Below are 15,107 nucleotides of genomic sequence, written 5' to 3' on the forward strand. Positions count from 1 at the left end.
TGAGCCGGGATAGCATCTTCACGTTGGATATTTAACGCATATTGACCTCTAACGACTCAGCTCTTCACGTCCTTGAATTGGCTTCGTAGCGTAATGACTTTATCGTGGGATCGCTCAAACAATTGACCTCAAGCGTGTTTCCCAGCATAATTATTAATCTTATTTTCCAGTGAATCATTTGAGAAGTGGCTCTCTCTCACACACACACGCAGGCTGCACGCGGAGGGATGTGTGGCCCCTAGATATTAATTTGGAGATGGATAGGAGTCTTAAAGAGGATTAAAACTCTATACAGGCTACTCATTTCACATGGCTGCCTACCACCCAGGCTACTGTGTTGCGCTCCCAGACGCCGCTCGGCACGGTGGACATTTTAAATGGTGACAGTTAAAAGTACAAAGATGTCCAATCTTAGACTATTTCATGGCATATTTGGCCCGAGCATCCTGGAGGAAATTCAAACTGTCGGGGCCGCCTGTCCCCACCAGTGGCCACCTGACACGGCAACACTGCCCTCCTCCTGTTGTCTGCTGGTACTGCACCACCCTCCCTGCCCTCTTCCTGTCAAAACAGCATTATTTCCCTTCACAGGTCCAGCCTGACATACTGAATACAAAGCAACAACATTACAACAGTGACCACAACTAAAATTTGATTGGACTGTTATGTGGAATGGATTCAAATATAACAATGTTTCTTGTTGTCTGCAGCGGTGTACTGCGTCTAATATTTCGCCCCCATGCAGCATATGAATGACAATCCTAAACATTTTTAACATATATGTTAAATGAATATCTCTATGACCGTGTCAAGCAAAATTGAGTATTACCTTTGTAAAGGCAGAATTGGTCATTTGCTTGTCTACAGAATGTACAATCGTCATAATCTCAACTAGTCTTCATAGCAATATTCATAATAACGCAATGAGCAATTGCTAATGTTATTTTTACAATGTTGCTGCAAGACTTCTGTTGGATTTTTTATGTTAACTTTAGGAGAACTAAATTGTTTCATTGTCTAATCTGATTTCATTTCAATTTAATTAAGGCTAACTGGTAGCCCAAACTTTTTTTTGTTTTTTAACGGTCTACGTTTTAAGACCAATATTTTCACGCTTCCCATTTTGTCTCAAATTCCCTAAATCACACCTTGTTTCTCCACAGCTCTTTGGCACCATCCTGTGTTTAAAGAGAATAACCAAGTTGGTTATTAAAATGATGCACAATTGCACATGAGTAAATACTTAGTCTTTTATAGCAGAGGTTCTCATTTTGAATGTCTTGCTAAGCAATTAAAGTACCGCTGTATGCCATCACCGTTTTAAAAAAAAAAAAAAAAGACTTTTTTCTGCATCCAAAATGGAGCAACAAGAATTACACTCTCACATTTTAAGAGGCTATGGTTTATTTTTCAATAGAAAGGTTATAATTCAATGTTTAGGAATGACAGTTTTGCCTATTTATTTCTTTAACCGTAACACACACACAAATACGCTAAAAATGATCGCTTTAGTTTTAAGTTTCAATATTATCCAGCACATCTTCAAATACACATCCACTTATTGTCTTATATTTCACCTAAATGTATAATTTTAAACGCCGCCTAGCTTCCCTTTGATTTGATTTCAACCTGCGCACTGGATCCACACTTTCAGGAGGCAAAACAATCCATCTGTCGCACGGTGAGCCGCAAAACTGTGACCAATCCAAATCATATCACAATCACGGTTCATTTTGCCACCGTTATAGTGTCTTTGCGCTTCCCAGACACTTGATATCATTCCGATATTCCAGTTGACTCCGGGTAGGAATTCTTCTAATCCCCATCAGTCCATTAAAACTCACGAGGCCTCTTGCGTAAAAGCATTGCCATAGTGCCATCATGTTATAGTATTACTACCTCTTGAGAAGATGATTAACTTCTTACTGTTGCCATTATTTGCTGTATTTGGTAAAACAAATGAAAATAATGGGAAACAAACAGGAGTGAAAAGGATATTTGTATCAAACTGTGATCACCTTTTCTTCACATTGGCTTGGTAATTATTGCAGTATTGTTGTAAAACAGATGCACATAAAAACAAATGACGACATCAACTGCAATGAAAGGTGGGCGTAGGCGTCTTTTGCTTTCACATAAAAGCAATGAGCTGCCAACGTCCACACAATTCTCTCGTGGTTTGCGGCACGGTCCAAGGCTTTGACAACGAATTCCGTACTCTGACTTAAAGCGTCAGCAGTCACAAGACGCACGGTTGGAATGCGCGAAGCGGGATTGCGGGTGAAAGAGACAACCCCGGGAGTCATGTGTCTTGAGTCACGGCCGAACTTTGATGCTTCTGTCGGTCGGAATGCGGTCACAAGTGCAACGGAAGGGATGCTCGAGAGAGCCTTGTGATACGCATACGCAAAAACACTGCACCAAAGCTTTTAGGGCTCAATCATGCTTTGCAGTGTAGGGAAGTTTATTGTACTAACATGACATACATTTGGCTGGTGTTGAAAAACAAGCACACAAATGAAACATGCCTAACGCTGGATATGAAAGGACATTTCTCAAACAAATTGGGGCGCAATAACAAGTATGCAAATCAAATAACCTAGATATATCAGTTACATGTAACACCTTTTTAATACTTTTTCAATATTTAAAAAAATGGCACTTAGTTTCAACTTTTTTTTTTTTTTTTTTTTTTTTTTAAATCTTTAACCTAATTATGAAACTGTAGATTCTCAGTCATCCAAGTCGAGGTAATCGGCAAAGGTTGAATGGACGCAACTGGACTTTTCTTGTGTGCTGAAGATGGTTCACCGAAAAATCCAAAAGGAGTGATGTCAGTAACTCATTTGAGTTACTCTAATAATCGTTGCAGCCTCAAACCTCCCCATATGTTTAGAGATGGCTTCTTTTACACCTCTTTCAAACCAGCAGTCCTTCTTGTCAAAGATTTGGACATTGCTTTCCCTCAAAGAAAGGTCACTTCTTTATGAGATGCAAATGATCTGCTGACTCTGGACTCGAAGAAGTTGCTCGCCGATGTTGTGCCGTGCGCTTGTGTAATGGCTGCTTGGTCTCTCCCATGTAGAGGTCTTTGCATTCCTCTCTAGACTGCACAGCAAAAAACAACATTGCAGAGTTTGCGCCTCAGGACTTTGTCCTTGGGGCGAATCAGCTTTTGTCAGAGGGTGTTAGTGGGTTTGAAATCCACTGGTATGTTATGTTTGGAGAAAATCCTTCTGAGTTTGAGATTAATGCTCATTACGACTGATTTATATACACATACGAAAGAGGCCTGGGTTGTATTTTGGTCTTAAGAATTGACCTGCAGTGTGAACATAGCCCATGTGCCATTGCATACTTGTTGGCCTATTCAATGTGACATGAATCTCAGTTTTGTACTTGGTCTACGGTCTAATCTAAAGCAATGAAAACATGGTTCAATTAGGCCTGGGCTGCTCAGTACAGTACAGTACAGGCAAAGTGACATGACCCCTCCGCCTCCCGTTGTTGGTGCCAGCAGTCAGTGAGGGTCCTCCGGCTTAGTACATTTACAAGAAAGGTACCAATCACTTTATGACAAATTCAAAGTAACAATATTTTAAACATAATGCCGTCTTGAAACGAACATTTGCAGCCACCTATGACAGTTAGTGTGTCTACAACTGGTGAAATAAATACTACAGACTCGATACCGAGGCAGATAACTAGCTAATTAACATCAGCTCGTTTCCACTCTAACGTTACTTCATAATGCGAAGAAATGCAGACACGTAGCTACTCATTTTCTGAGACAAAAAGTACTTCTGCTGTTGTACTACATTTTGACTTTATTTAGAAAACAAATTGATTTTCTTTTGACGTTTACTACGAACGTACCTATGGAGCACGTTCAATTGGAAAAAGGTTATTTACCCAAACAATTCAAAATAATATACAGTACTACTACTACTACTACTACTACTACTAATAATAATAATAATAACAGCTGTAACCGTGGCATTATTGTTAATGGTTATCATGTCACAATCTGATACTGCCCTTTCCCTAATTTCAATAAATTGTGTTTTTATATATTTAATATAATTTCTTGCTTAATGTTTTTCTACAATGTTGTTGTCCTTTACTTGTCTAGATATCACGACACATCAAAGCCGATTTATTTCAAACATTTATTATTTCATTGACGAAATATCGTTATCGTTGGCAAAATACTGCAATAATTAAGTATTGCAAGTGATTCTAAGAATCCCAGCCCTAGCTCCAAACACGATAGGAAGCTACACGTTAGTGTTCCATTGTCATTTAGGATCACATGAATTGCACCATTTGCCTCATCCATCACCGCCCCTTTTGGAAAACAAAGTGAAAGATTCACTGAAAAGTCTCTCCTGCCCCTAAGAAAAAATGATTTTTAGCTATGAAATGACAACAGTTGCTAATATAATGATCCTGTTGTTGTATGCAGAAGAAAATGTATGGATGGATGGATGTTGTTTTGTGCACTTATGCTAACCCAATTATTGTGATATTTTGCAAGATAAAACCGTAATCTGCTTCAACTATTCAGACCACCTAATGAATATAGTCTTGATGAAGTGAATTAAAGTCTTATGCCTAATGGCCCCTTCAGGCAAACATGTTTCTCGGTATACGTCTCAGTCCAGCTTCTCAGCTTGGCTGTCAGGTGATAGTCACAAGACCAACTAGCCTAATCCCACCCAGCTATACTAAAGCCACAACACAAAAAAAGCTCCGTCCTTAATGTGCATGAAACCAACTGGAACAGATGATTTGACTTGAAGTGCCATTTCCACCAACTTTTTCTGCATCTAATTTAAAGATACACACACAGGAAAGGAGATTCCACACTTGTGCAAGGGGAACTAAATTATCCGTTCATCAACAAGCTGATTTTTCACCACTGACCGGAATAAACAAGCAGGTGGAAAATGACGAGCATATTACTTTTCAGCCTTTTTTGCTTATTTCTGCGACCTGGTGAGGCTCAGTTCCCCCGAGCGTGTTGCACCGTGGAGAGTATCTTGTCCAAGCAGTGCTGCCCTGCCCTGGGCTCCGATCCTGCAAACATATGCGGCACTCTGACGGGGAGAGGAAACTGCACCGCTGTCCGGGTCGACACCAAACCCTGGGGAGGACCGTACATGCTCAGGAACGTTGATGACCGGGAAAGGTGGCCCACCAAATTCTTCAACCAGACGTGCAGGTGTAGTGGTGAGTCATGTACAGTTACGCAACTATTCGATTAAGAAAATCTGACCAGAATCGTGAGTAACTACCTTCATCTGCGTTTTAGGTAACTTTGCGGGTTACGACTGTGGGCAGTGCAAATTTGGTTGGACCGGCCCAAACTGCGACCAGAGAAAAGTTCCCATCATTCGAAAGGACATCCACACGCTGAGCTCGACAGAGCTCCAGGAGTTCCTGGACACGCTGCAACTGGCTAAAACCACCATCCACCCAGATTACATGATCGCCATGCAGCACTGGCTGGGCCTCCTGGGACCAAACGGAACCGAGCCCCAGTTTGCCAACATCTCTATCTACGACTTCTTCGTGTGGCAACACTACTACTCTGTCCGAGATACTCTACTTGGTAAATAGTCGTAGTCCTTCTAATCGGAACGCTTTAATTTAAGAACACTAATAACAAGAATAGTTATGCAACGATTATCAGATGATTAGCTATTCAGCTCAGGATAATCCACAAAAATTGAAGAAAAAGTTAACTATACTTCTTGGTTTGTGAAGCTCCAATAACATTTCCATTATCTTAATGACAGGTTTTAAATGTATTATGTATAGATTGCAGCAAATAACTGAGCACAATTTAGTGATTAGTATTAAACTGTTCTTAGCCCATGGTCATAATATAGTTGTTTAGGTTCTGAGCACAGAAATCTAGGCGCTGCAGTCAGTGTTCAAATCTTGAATTACATTTGATCACTATCCGTTCTTATAAGAAAGTTTTTTTCCCCCTCAATTCCAAACGTGTAATTTTAAAAACTATTTCCTAATAGGTCCAGGTCGCCCGTTCACAGCCATTGATTTCTCACACAAAGGACCTGCGTTCATCACCTGGCATAGGTACCACCTCCTCAGCTTGGAAAGAGACCTTCAGGTATGCACGAAATTTCAGTTTTTCTCGAAAAACGTGACTGGAGAATCTCGTCAAATCAAATTGGGTATAATTCTCAACATACTGATGAGAGGAGATTTTTGTGAAAGAATGAACATTTTTATGAATACATTTGTGTAAATTATTTGCTATGGGGGCCTATCTAAGTAAGAAACAAACAACAAAAATACATGCTACTTCTACAAACATACTAATAATACCAATAAATGTCTGTTTCCCATAGAGGCTGACTGGCAATGAGAACTTTGCGATCCCTTACTGGAACTTCGCCACCGGGCAAAATGATTGTGACGTGTGCACAGACGCTCTGCTGGGAGGCCAAAACCCAGACAACCCCTCCCTCATCAGTAACCAGTCCAGATTCTCCAACTGGGGGGTGGTGTGTAACAGGTCTGCACAAAAGCATTGAGGAAGGGGGGGGGGGGGGGGGGGGGGTTAGTGAATGTGCCATGATTGCCACGAATCACAAAGTATTGTGCTCCTCATTCTAGTTTGGATGACTACAATCGCCTGGTGACTCTTTGCAATGGCACCAATGAGGGTTTGATTCAGAGAGGCGTGATGAGAGGAGCTAACATGACTTTGCCCACCATGAGTGATGTTCGCAGCTGTCTTGGTATTCGAGACTTTGACAGCCCTCCGTACTTCACCAACTCTTCCTTCAGTTTTAGGTAGACCATGAGACCATATTCAACCGTCTATGACTACACTACACACTGTTACCCGATGTTTTACCACACAGAAACGCCCTGGAAGGGTATGATAAACCCGACGGAGAACTGGGTGAAACTGTCAATAATCTTCACAACCTGGTCCACGCTTTGCTTAACGGAACCAGCTCGTTGCCTCACTCCGCAGCCAATGACCCCATCTTCCTGGTAGGAGTCCAATTTTACAGATTGCAAGCAAAAGTCCAACTCTAGGGGGTGTTGAATTCTGGCTACTTGCCTTTCAGGTTCTCCACGCATTCACAGATGCCATCTTTGATGAGTGGATGAGGAGGTTTGTCCCATCCAATGCCAGCTTCCCAGATGAAATGGCTCCCATCGGTCATAACCGGGACTACAACATGGTTCCGTTCTTTCCTCCAATCACAAATGAGGAGCTCTATATTACATCAGAGCAACTTGGGTATTCCTATGCCGTTACCTTTGAAGGTAAGACAGTGATCAATGCTGGAGTTTACATGTTTTTTTTATTTAATCTCGGTTATGAGGCGAAATATTCACATTGTATTTCTTCTGAATTTGAACAGCAGGGATCTGAGTGGCAGCGGTTCTAAAGTTTCATTTTAAAGATGCGTTTTTATTTCAAAACTAATTTGCCCAATAAGAAACAAACCAAACTTACTGTCACCGACATAGAATATTTACTAACTGGTCAGGCAATGTTTTTATATGTCAAACTAAAAAATAAAATACGCACTGAGCAGCTAGGACAAACGTGTACCATTTTTTTACGATATTGCTATTTTATACGAGTTACATGACAAAAAGCAAAAACAAGACAATTTAGATGCCTAAAGTAACCTGAAGTATCACGGGATATGATGCTGTAATGGATAAATGGATAAAGGTTCGACCGCCATGTTAATGTAATCAGCGCATGCCGTAGTACGCCGGTGTCAAACTTAAGGCCCGCAGAACAGATCTAGCCTGCCCTGTCACTTTATGTGGCCCACATGTGTAGATGTATTTTACTGCTTTTTTACATCATGGCCAGGGGACTACAGATGAAAACTAGCCTTCTGGCTAATTCTGGCTTTTTTAACCATGTGTACTTCATGTGTTTTATGAAATTGCATTGTCCCCTTTCAAAAATAAACTGATAAACTCTAAACTGATAAACAAACGCTTGCCACAATTATTACTTGATTTCTGCTCATAACTAACCATAAAAATGATGATCAAAATGTAAGCAAATGCATGGGGAATTATGTAAAAATGAGGACAATTACAAGGGTTCACACACACAAAATATATTAAGGGGACAAGAAGTGTAACTGCGACGCACTATAGTCACACACCTGATCACTAAAGAATCAGTGCAGCTCAGCTTCTGACTAGCAAATGTCATGACTAACCCTATATGATACAGAAAATATATTTAAAAAAATAGATGGAACAAAGGAAAAAGTGCCATTGTTAGAGTTTTTGGGGCATAATGATCTGTTCTGTTACTGTTGCACTTATCACCACCCTTCATTTCCCCAAAAGAAGCCATAACTGGTGAAACTGCATTTTCTTAAAATTTTTTATTAATGAATTAATAATAATAATACATACATTTTAAAAAGATTGTAGTTTGGTTTTAAATGTTATTTGAACTTGCTTACACAAAATACAAGCAGTTTGTTGCGCATTTACTTCCCGTACTGTACCAAAGGGTTATGGTACCAATCCATGAACTTAAAACAAGCTACATGCTACGCTTGCTTTGTTTTTTTAATATTATTATTTTGTTTTGCCCTTCAGACCACGAGGCACCGTGATGACGTCACACCTTATGCGTAATATAAAACACTTCCTACCGTGTACAAATGTTTGATATGTTTCCCAGGAACAACCACGGACAGTTATATCCACTGGTTCAGTCAAAGAGGTGAAAGAATATCCGTAGTGTTAGACAATCTCCTCCGAAGGCTCGCTTACGTTCGTGGACATAGATATGAAGACGCCAGCGTGCCTACGTGGCGGCCATGTTGGGGAGGTCGTTCCATGTTCTCAAACAAGTAAAGGGGCGAAACTGTTGAAAGAATTCGAGATTTAATTGGAAAAATCGTGTTTCAGTGTTAAATTGTATTTGTGTACCCTACCTGTTCGAGATAGTGCTTTTCTATGACCAGCTTGTCGTCGTCTTCTACGGGTCACCAACGTGAACCGGAAGTCGATACCTGCTTGCTTATCATTTATTTATTTATTTATTTATTTATTTATGTGATTGCTTGTGTTTTCATTCAGTCAATCATTCATTCATTCATTTATGAAAACATATTTTGCTGGAACGTTTTCATTCGTAATGTCAGACATTTGGTTATTGACATAAACTGTCCACTGTTTTAAACCACTAGCTATGGGATTTATGCGACACTTTATTAGGTACACTTGCACTACTTAGATCCAATAGAAAAGCTGTTGTAAAAGTGACTCGTGTATATATATATATATATACACACACACACACACACACACACACATACATTTATATAATCTAATACAATTTTTAGCTGTAGTTTTCACTGCTTGGTTATATGAGGTTATTATAGTCATTGTCTGACTGCGAGGGAAAAAATATTAGACACACCATGCTATAGTGCATTGCACTTCTCCAGCTGCAATGATACGCTTTTCAAAAGAAATGTGCTCTATACGTCATTAAATGTCAATCCATTTTCACTTGTCCTCATTAGTAAAGCTGGTGAGCTGGAGTTTCTCCAAGCTGAATGGGCGAGAGGCAGAGTACAACCTGGACTGCTTGACAGCCAATCACAGGGCAGAGGTCACAGATTTGAACCCCTGACCTCAGAACTGCCAGGCAAACATACTAGCCACCAACTACTGCGATTGGCTGGTGACCAGTCCAGGGTGTACCCCGTCTCTCACCCATAGTTAGAAAATGGAAGGATGGAGAAACAAACAGAATTTCTGCATTAGATTTCCATTGACATATGTCTTGTCCTCGTCTTTCCCTTCTTCCAGATGCAGAAGGATCGTCCGTGTTTGTGCTGGGATCCACCCTTGGGGGAGTCTTCATCGGGCTCTTGGCCCTCCTCCTTATCTTTGTGCTCTATCTTCGCCAGCGTAGAAACACGGGCTTTGAACCCCTGATAAAAGCGGACTTCACACATAGGAAGTACACAGAGGAAGCTTAGAACCTTATCAGGTTGTAGGGACACAGAGAAATGAAACCTACTGTGTTATCAAGGCCTGCATGAAACAAAAGGAAAATATTAATCGTGTCGCTCAGGGGTGGGGAACCTTCAGTCCGTGGGCTGTGTATAAGTCCTGCAAGGGCACTTGATCCAGCTTAAAATATTAGACAAAATTGGAACTCTTCTGAAGACCCCAAACACTGACCAAAATGAAAACATCACAGCCCCTCATAGGAACAAGGTTCCCAAACCCTGTTGCAGATCAATGTTTGCCAAACTTTATTGAACCAAGTCACATATTTTACTTGGGAAAACTCCCGCACCGCACCACCAAGAAAAATGTCACAAAAATTATATATATACTAAAATTTATTTTCATAAATTTACTCACAAATTGATTTAGTCAATGTGAAATCTGGGCCCTTTTAATTGAACACAATGCTCTTATTCTGTTGTATAAATGGCAACAGTTGGCTACACAGGTTAATTGTACTTTCTGCCATCTATTGGAAGAACATTTATTCTGCTTGTCAACATACATCATTGGCATTGACAGATGAACAGTAATAATAGTGATAATTTCCTGTGGCACACCTGATGATCCCTCACGGCATATTAGAGTGGTTGGGGAATCACTTGTAGATGAATGACATGCCGAAACAATGAAAATCATGAAATAATTAAGCCCTTTAACATGCTTTTAGTAAAATGTAACAAAAAAAACCCCACTAAATTTATTTCAACTATTTGGAAAGAAATTTTGTCTTATTTGCACTCCAGAGCCACCACAAATAAGAACCTATTGTATTGTTTTTAACAAATATTTATTCTTAAGAACAGTACAAAAAAAAAAAAAAAACACTGACTGCAATCCCCTTCAGTTGCATTGTAAGGCATATTTTCTCATCTGCTTGAAATCAAATTCAAACAGAGTTCATTTGAATGTAAATTCATACAACAACAATGAACTGATGAAAAATAAAAATACTGACTGAAGCATTTCCACCGCTGGATATATATTCCCCCCCCCCCAACATTTTATTGCAAAAATATTACCATTAAAGGTTTGATGATACAAAACATAAGAGCACTATTCATTATAAATTTTGGAATTACAGACTGTACAAGTCCTTGCTGATATGTTATGAAATGAATAACACAAGCTCTCGGAGAAGGCGCACACAGGCTGCTTTTGGTTGGCCGGGACCCCCGACCCCCTCAGCAATACGCTCTACTGACGAGATAGATGCATTCAGGCCTGTCCGCTCTCCACTCTCCACGGATTCTCATTTCACAGGTGACTGTGGTCGCCTTCCAGCCCGCCTGCGCTGCACACACACCAACGTTCAGGCTTCACAAAACACGTTCAGGGGTGGCTTTTCTTTGCATTTTGACGCACACTCTCCTTAATAATCCCCTCACATTCTGCATTATTGTGCAAGGGCTGCTATAGAAATGGCACACTTTGAGATGCATAAAGTACTTTTTGTGATTTTCCGGGGGCATTTTTGTGACTTTTACTTCTAGAGCCATATATGCTGCAGTATTATTATTATTATTATTATTTTTTTTTTTTTTACCAAATCCATGTTTTCTTGTGCAGCACAAACACTGTTTCCTATTTATGAGCCTGTTTTTACAGTCAGTATGATACATTGGTATAGCATGAGTGTGGACGATATTTGTATGTGCACTGCACTGGTCGCCAGTGTACATCACATACAAACAACCAGTTTAATTGGTAGGTTGTGCATCCAAGGGTTAAACTAAATGAGATTTCCCCGGCCTTCAAAATTCTTCTTTTCATAAAGAGATACATGCATTTTAATGAGTGATCAAATAGTTTTCAGCATTCAGTCTTTTATGCACAGAATGCTTGCTTGTACTTTCAATGGATAGACACTAACAACATTTAGCCTTGTGAACAAATACAAAATGGCAATGGAGGCACGTCTGTGCAGATGGTTTACTCTCCAGACTGCTTAATTAAAACCAACACAATATGAAAGTATTTTGCTGAAAGTTAATTAATCTGTTGCAAGGCAAATGAAAGCATACAATATCAGCTTTTTTCCCTTTTAAATGAGTATACGGCTTGAGGATGGACTATTAATACATAATTGAAATCATTGTAAGAATATGAAAGATTAATTTAAAAAAAAGACCATTCAATTAATTAAAATGAAAAAAATATCCAATATTAGTACTGATGTTTTTATGGCAATTTAAGTTACAAGTTAAAGTCTATGCCTCATGTCACATCTTCCATTAAATCCTTTGAATCAGATTAAAACGTTACATTGAACATAACTGTACCACTTTGAGTCCTCAATAAGCATATTTTAAAGGAATTTACGAACTTACACACACACACACACACACACGCACACACGCGCACACACACATTTTTTTTTCATCAACACAAAATGTCAAAACAATCAAAGTGCGTGCTATATTCTTCCACATGCTGACAGACATTACTGCCTGACATATGTGCAAAGAGTTTTTTTTTTTTTTTCTTTAATAAAAATAGTTTTAATCTCTCCAGCAGAGTTTGTAGGGTCGGCATCAGGGTCGGACAGAGGAACGATGTCGTGAAGTATCAAGTCAGTGGATGTGCACTCTTTGGGAAGGTGGGAAAATTGATGCGTGACTGAGTTGACTGCTTCAGCCTGAATAGTGTCTGGCAACGCTCACCGCAAGCTACTTTCACCTGCATTATCTCCAATGTATTTGGAGCAGCAAAGCCGAGAGGGCCAAAGTGGCCAAGAGGCCCGCGCGGGGCGCGTGGGATGAAGAAGCGCCGTCCACCGGACCCCTGCGGTCGGCCTCCACAACCGGGGCTTCGGGAGCGGCCCCATCTGCCTCTGTGGGGCAGGCCTCTGTGCAGCCGCTTCCACTGCCTGAACCGCTGCCCTCGTCGCCTACATTGGTTCAATTAAACACAAGGGGATTCATAATTAATACTGGTGATTTGAAGAACAAAACTGGACACTATATCATCAAGAAAAAAAAAATTGCATGCAAAAAAATGTCTACTATTATGCGCAGATGGTTCTTGATTTATGAGTCTGGACATTTTTTTTCCAGTTTTTGTCCCTTTGCTGTTGGCTTGATAGAACTCTTGTCTGGCATATCGATATGATTGTAATGAACAAAGGACTTCTTGTACGTCAAGTCCACGTGTTGGGTTGTTTGACAACAAAATGAACCAAGTTAAGCTATAGACTGTTAAACTAGCCACTAGCTCGCTAGCTGCCACGCTGTGTCACGGAACGGATTGAGTTTGAACTTCAAGGTAGCACTGTATTGTCTCACTTGCTGTAGATGTACTGGCCGTTCTCAGTTTGCAACGGTCCCGACACACGACCTTTTAAGGTTATGAAAGACTTGCAATGACCGGCTTAAGAATTTTCATAGAACTATTTACTGTAATCATGATTTTACTACCGCCTTAACGTAGGTTAGTGATGGAGTACAGCGCATTCAGACTTACATATGAAAGCAAATTTATGTCGTTGGCTTAGGAATGGAACTAAGACAAAACCGAGGACCTGAGGACTATACTTGTCTCTCTATCCAGGGGTTAGACTCCTTCAGCCCTTATTTTGTCATTTGTCATTCAAACAGACTAGTGGGCATGGCTCGCATTGCAACTTTTTTCCATTATCCTATGACGCACTTATGTTTGAGACACATGAAATCCTGCCTAACAACAAGTGCAATGTGACCCCCCCCCCACTAAAAAAAAACTGAATATGAGAAATTCTGTTCATCTAAGTTGCTAGGTCTTATAATGAATCACACTAAATGTAGGTTGTCTTCATTAGTTCAGGTTATAAATTATAAAACCAAGACCGAGTTTGCCTGTTCTTCCCATGCTTGGGTGGTTTTTCTCAAGCTATTCCAGCGTGCTCCTACATTCCAATAACATGTATGTTCGGTTAATTGAAGACTATAAATTGTCTACAGCTGTAAATGTGTTGGCAAAAAGTCAAGGGTGCACCCTGCCTCTCGTCCAAAGTCAGCCCGAATAGGTTGCAGCTCACCCTGAGCGATAAAAATTGATGGATGGATGCAGAGATGAGCTGCTGGCTTCAACCTTAACATTCTTAAATCAATACTTGCAATTACACTACTAGCGCTATTAGTTCCTCATCAGTACGTAATTTTAAAGTTGGCCACAACCCATCGGCACGAGCAATGTAGGAAAGAAAACTCACCAGCTAATAACAAAAACTGCCCATAGGCCACCTACGTATACTGTAAAATAGGAGCAGCGTTAATGACCTGAGAAAGGAAAAAGCGCAATCCATAACTCACTTGAGTCCTGAAAGTAGATATCGTTGCCGTTGTAAGCGTTCTTCAGCTTGTTGGTCATCACTCGGAGAGCCATGATCTGCTGACGGATGAGCGTGTCTGGACGGGTGATGTCCACGTTGACCTCGGGGTTGTTGACCTGGTTGGTCAGTCCGTCCATTACCACTTCTGGGAAATACCTTTTTGGGAGGATAAAACAAACCGAGCATGCAAACCACATTTTCCAGTAGTCATTTGACGTGTAGACAGACGTTGTACTCTGTAACACACAAAGACATCTTGTGAAAGCTGAACTAGAAAGAGGAGAGCATTATCTTGTGATGAGTCAACCTCACGAGTCGCCTCTGAGTGTGAAGATAAACCATTGTAAGATAACACAACATTCCGTCCAATCAGTAATAAAAAAATAACGTTCCGAACTTCAGACACACAGCTGCTGCCTCTTTGATGAACCAGCAGTGTGTGATATATATATATATATATATATATATTTTTTTTTGCGATTGATTCCACATATTGCTTGTCAGAACACCATTTGTTCCCCTCCGGAAGAGCACCCAGGTCAGTCGGGATAATAAACACAAATGACAGGTTTGATGGCACCAGTAATTCGCTTAGAAATTGAGGGTGAATGCTATGAGATGACTGATGAAAATGTTCATTTATCGCAATAACATGACATGATCACCATTTTACATATTACAGACACAATACATGCATTGAAATCGCTGTTTCATTTCGAGGACAACAAATATAAAC

At 40.3% G+C, this 15,107-nt stretch overlaps 2 protein-coding genes and 1 long non-coding RNA gene across 5 annotated transcripts in view; 1 reads left to right on the forward strand and 2 right to left on the reverse strand.

The window, feature by feature from the left end:
- The window catches only part of LOC133486685 (uncharacterized), a 38,743-nt gene extending 29,695 nt beyond the window's left edge, over positions 1 to 9,048 (reverse strand). For both annotated transcript variants that reach the window (XR_009791102.1, XR_009791103.1), the window contains exons 1-2: positions 8,973 to 9,048; positions 8,688 to 8,902 (exon numbers count right to left, since the gene is read on the reverse strand). This is a non-coding gene — a long non-coding RNA (uncharacterized LOC133486685). The remainder of the gene's footprint in view (positions 1 to 8,687; positions 8,903 to 8,972) is intronic.
- dct (dopachrome tautomerase) lies at positions 4,735 to 10,908 on the forward strand. Its single transcript, XM_061792229.1, has 8 exons — positions 4,735 to 5,232; positions 5,315 to 5,614; positions 6,039 to 6,139; positions 6,381 to 6,547; positions 6,649 to 6,828; positions 6,900 to 7,035; positions 7,113 to 7,314; positions 9,856 to 10,908. Exons 1-8 carry the CDS (start codon positions 4,950 to 4,952, stop codon positions 10,026 to 10,028), a joined length of 1,542 nt encoding a protein of 513 aa, XP_061648213.1. The 5' UTR covers positions 4,735 to 4,949; the 3' UTR covers positions 10,029 to 10,908.
- gpc6b (glypican 6b) overlaps positions 10,438 to 15,107 on the reverse strand; it is a 94,806-nt gene continuing 90,136 nt past the window's right edge. For both annotated transcript variants that reach the window (XM_061792228.1, XM_061792227.1), the window contains 2 exons: positions 14,352 to 14,527; positions 10,438 to 12,952 (listed from right to left, as the gene is read on the reverse strand). In XM_061792228.1, coding sequence (XP_061648212.1) covers positions 12,747 to 12,952; positions 14,352 to 14,527 — 382 coding nt within the window. In that variant the 3' untranslated portion in view covers positions 10,438 to 12,746. The remainder of the gene's footprint in view (positions 12,953 to 14,351; positions 14,528 to 15,107) is intronic.

Source organism: Phyllopteryx taeniolatus, chromosome 12, assembly GCF_024500385.1.
Source record: "Phyllopteryx taeniolatus isolate TA_2022b chromosome 12, UOR_Ptae_1.2, whole genome shotgun sequence".
Classification (NCBI taxonomy): Eukaryota; Metazoa; Chordata; class Actinopteri; order Syngnathiformes; family Syngnathidae; genus Phyllopteryx; species Phyllopteryx taeniolatus.

Bases quoted from the DNA above. Each gene is read 5' to 3' on its own strand.
- dct (XM_061792229.1), top strand. From the start codon at position 4,950: ATGACGAGCATATTACTTTTCAGCCTTTTTTGCTTATTTCTGCGACCT. The intron at 6,548-6,648 runs GTCTGCACAAAA...TCCTCATTCTAG, and splicing joins TGGGGGGTGGTGTGTAACAG to TTTGGATGACTACAATCGCC. The intron at 7,315-9,855 runs GTAAGACAGTGA...CCCTTCTTCCAG, and splicing joins CTATGCCGTTACCTTTGAAG to ATGCAGAAGGATCGTCCGTG.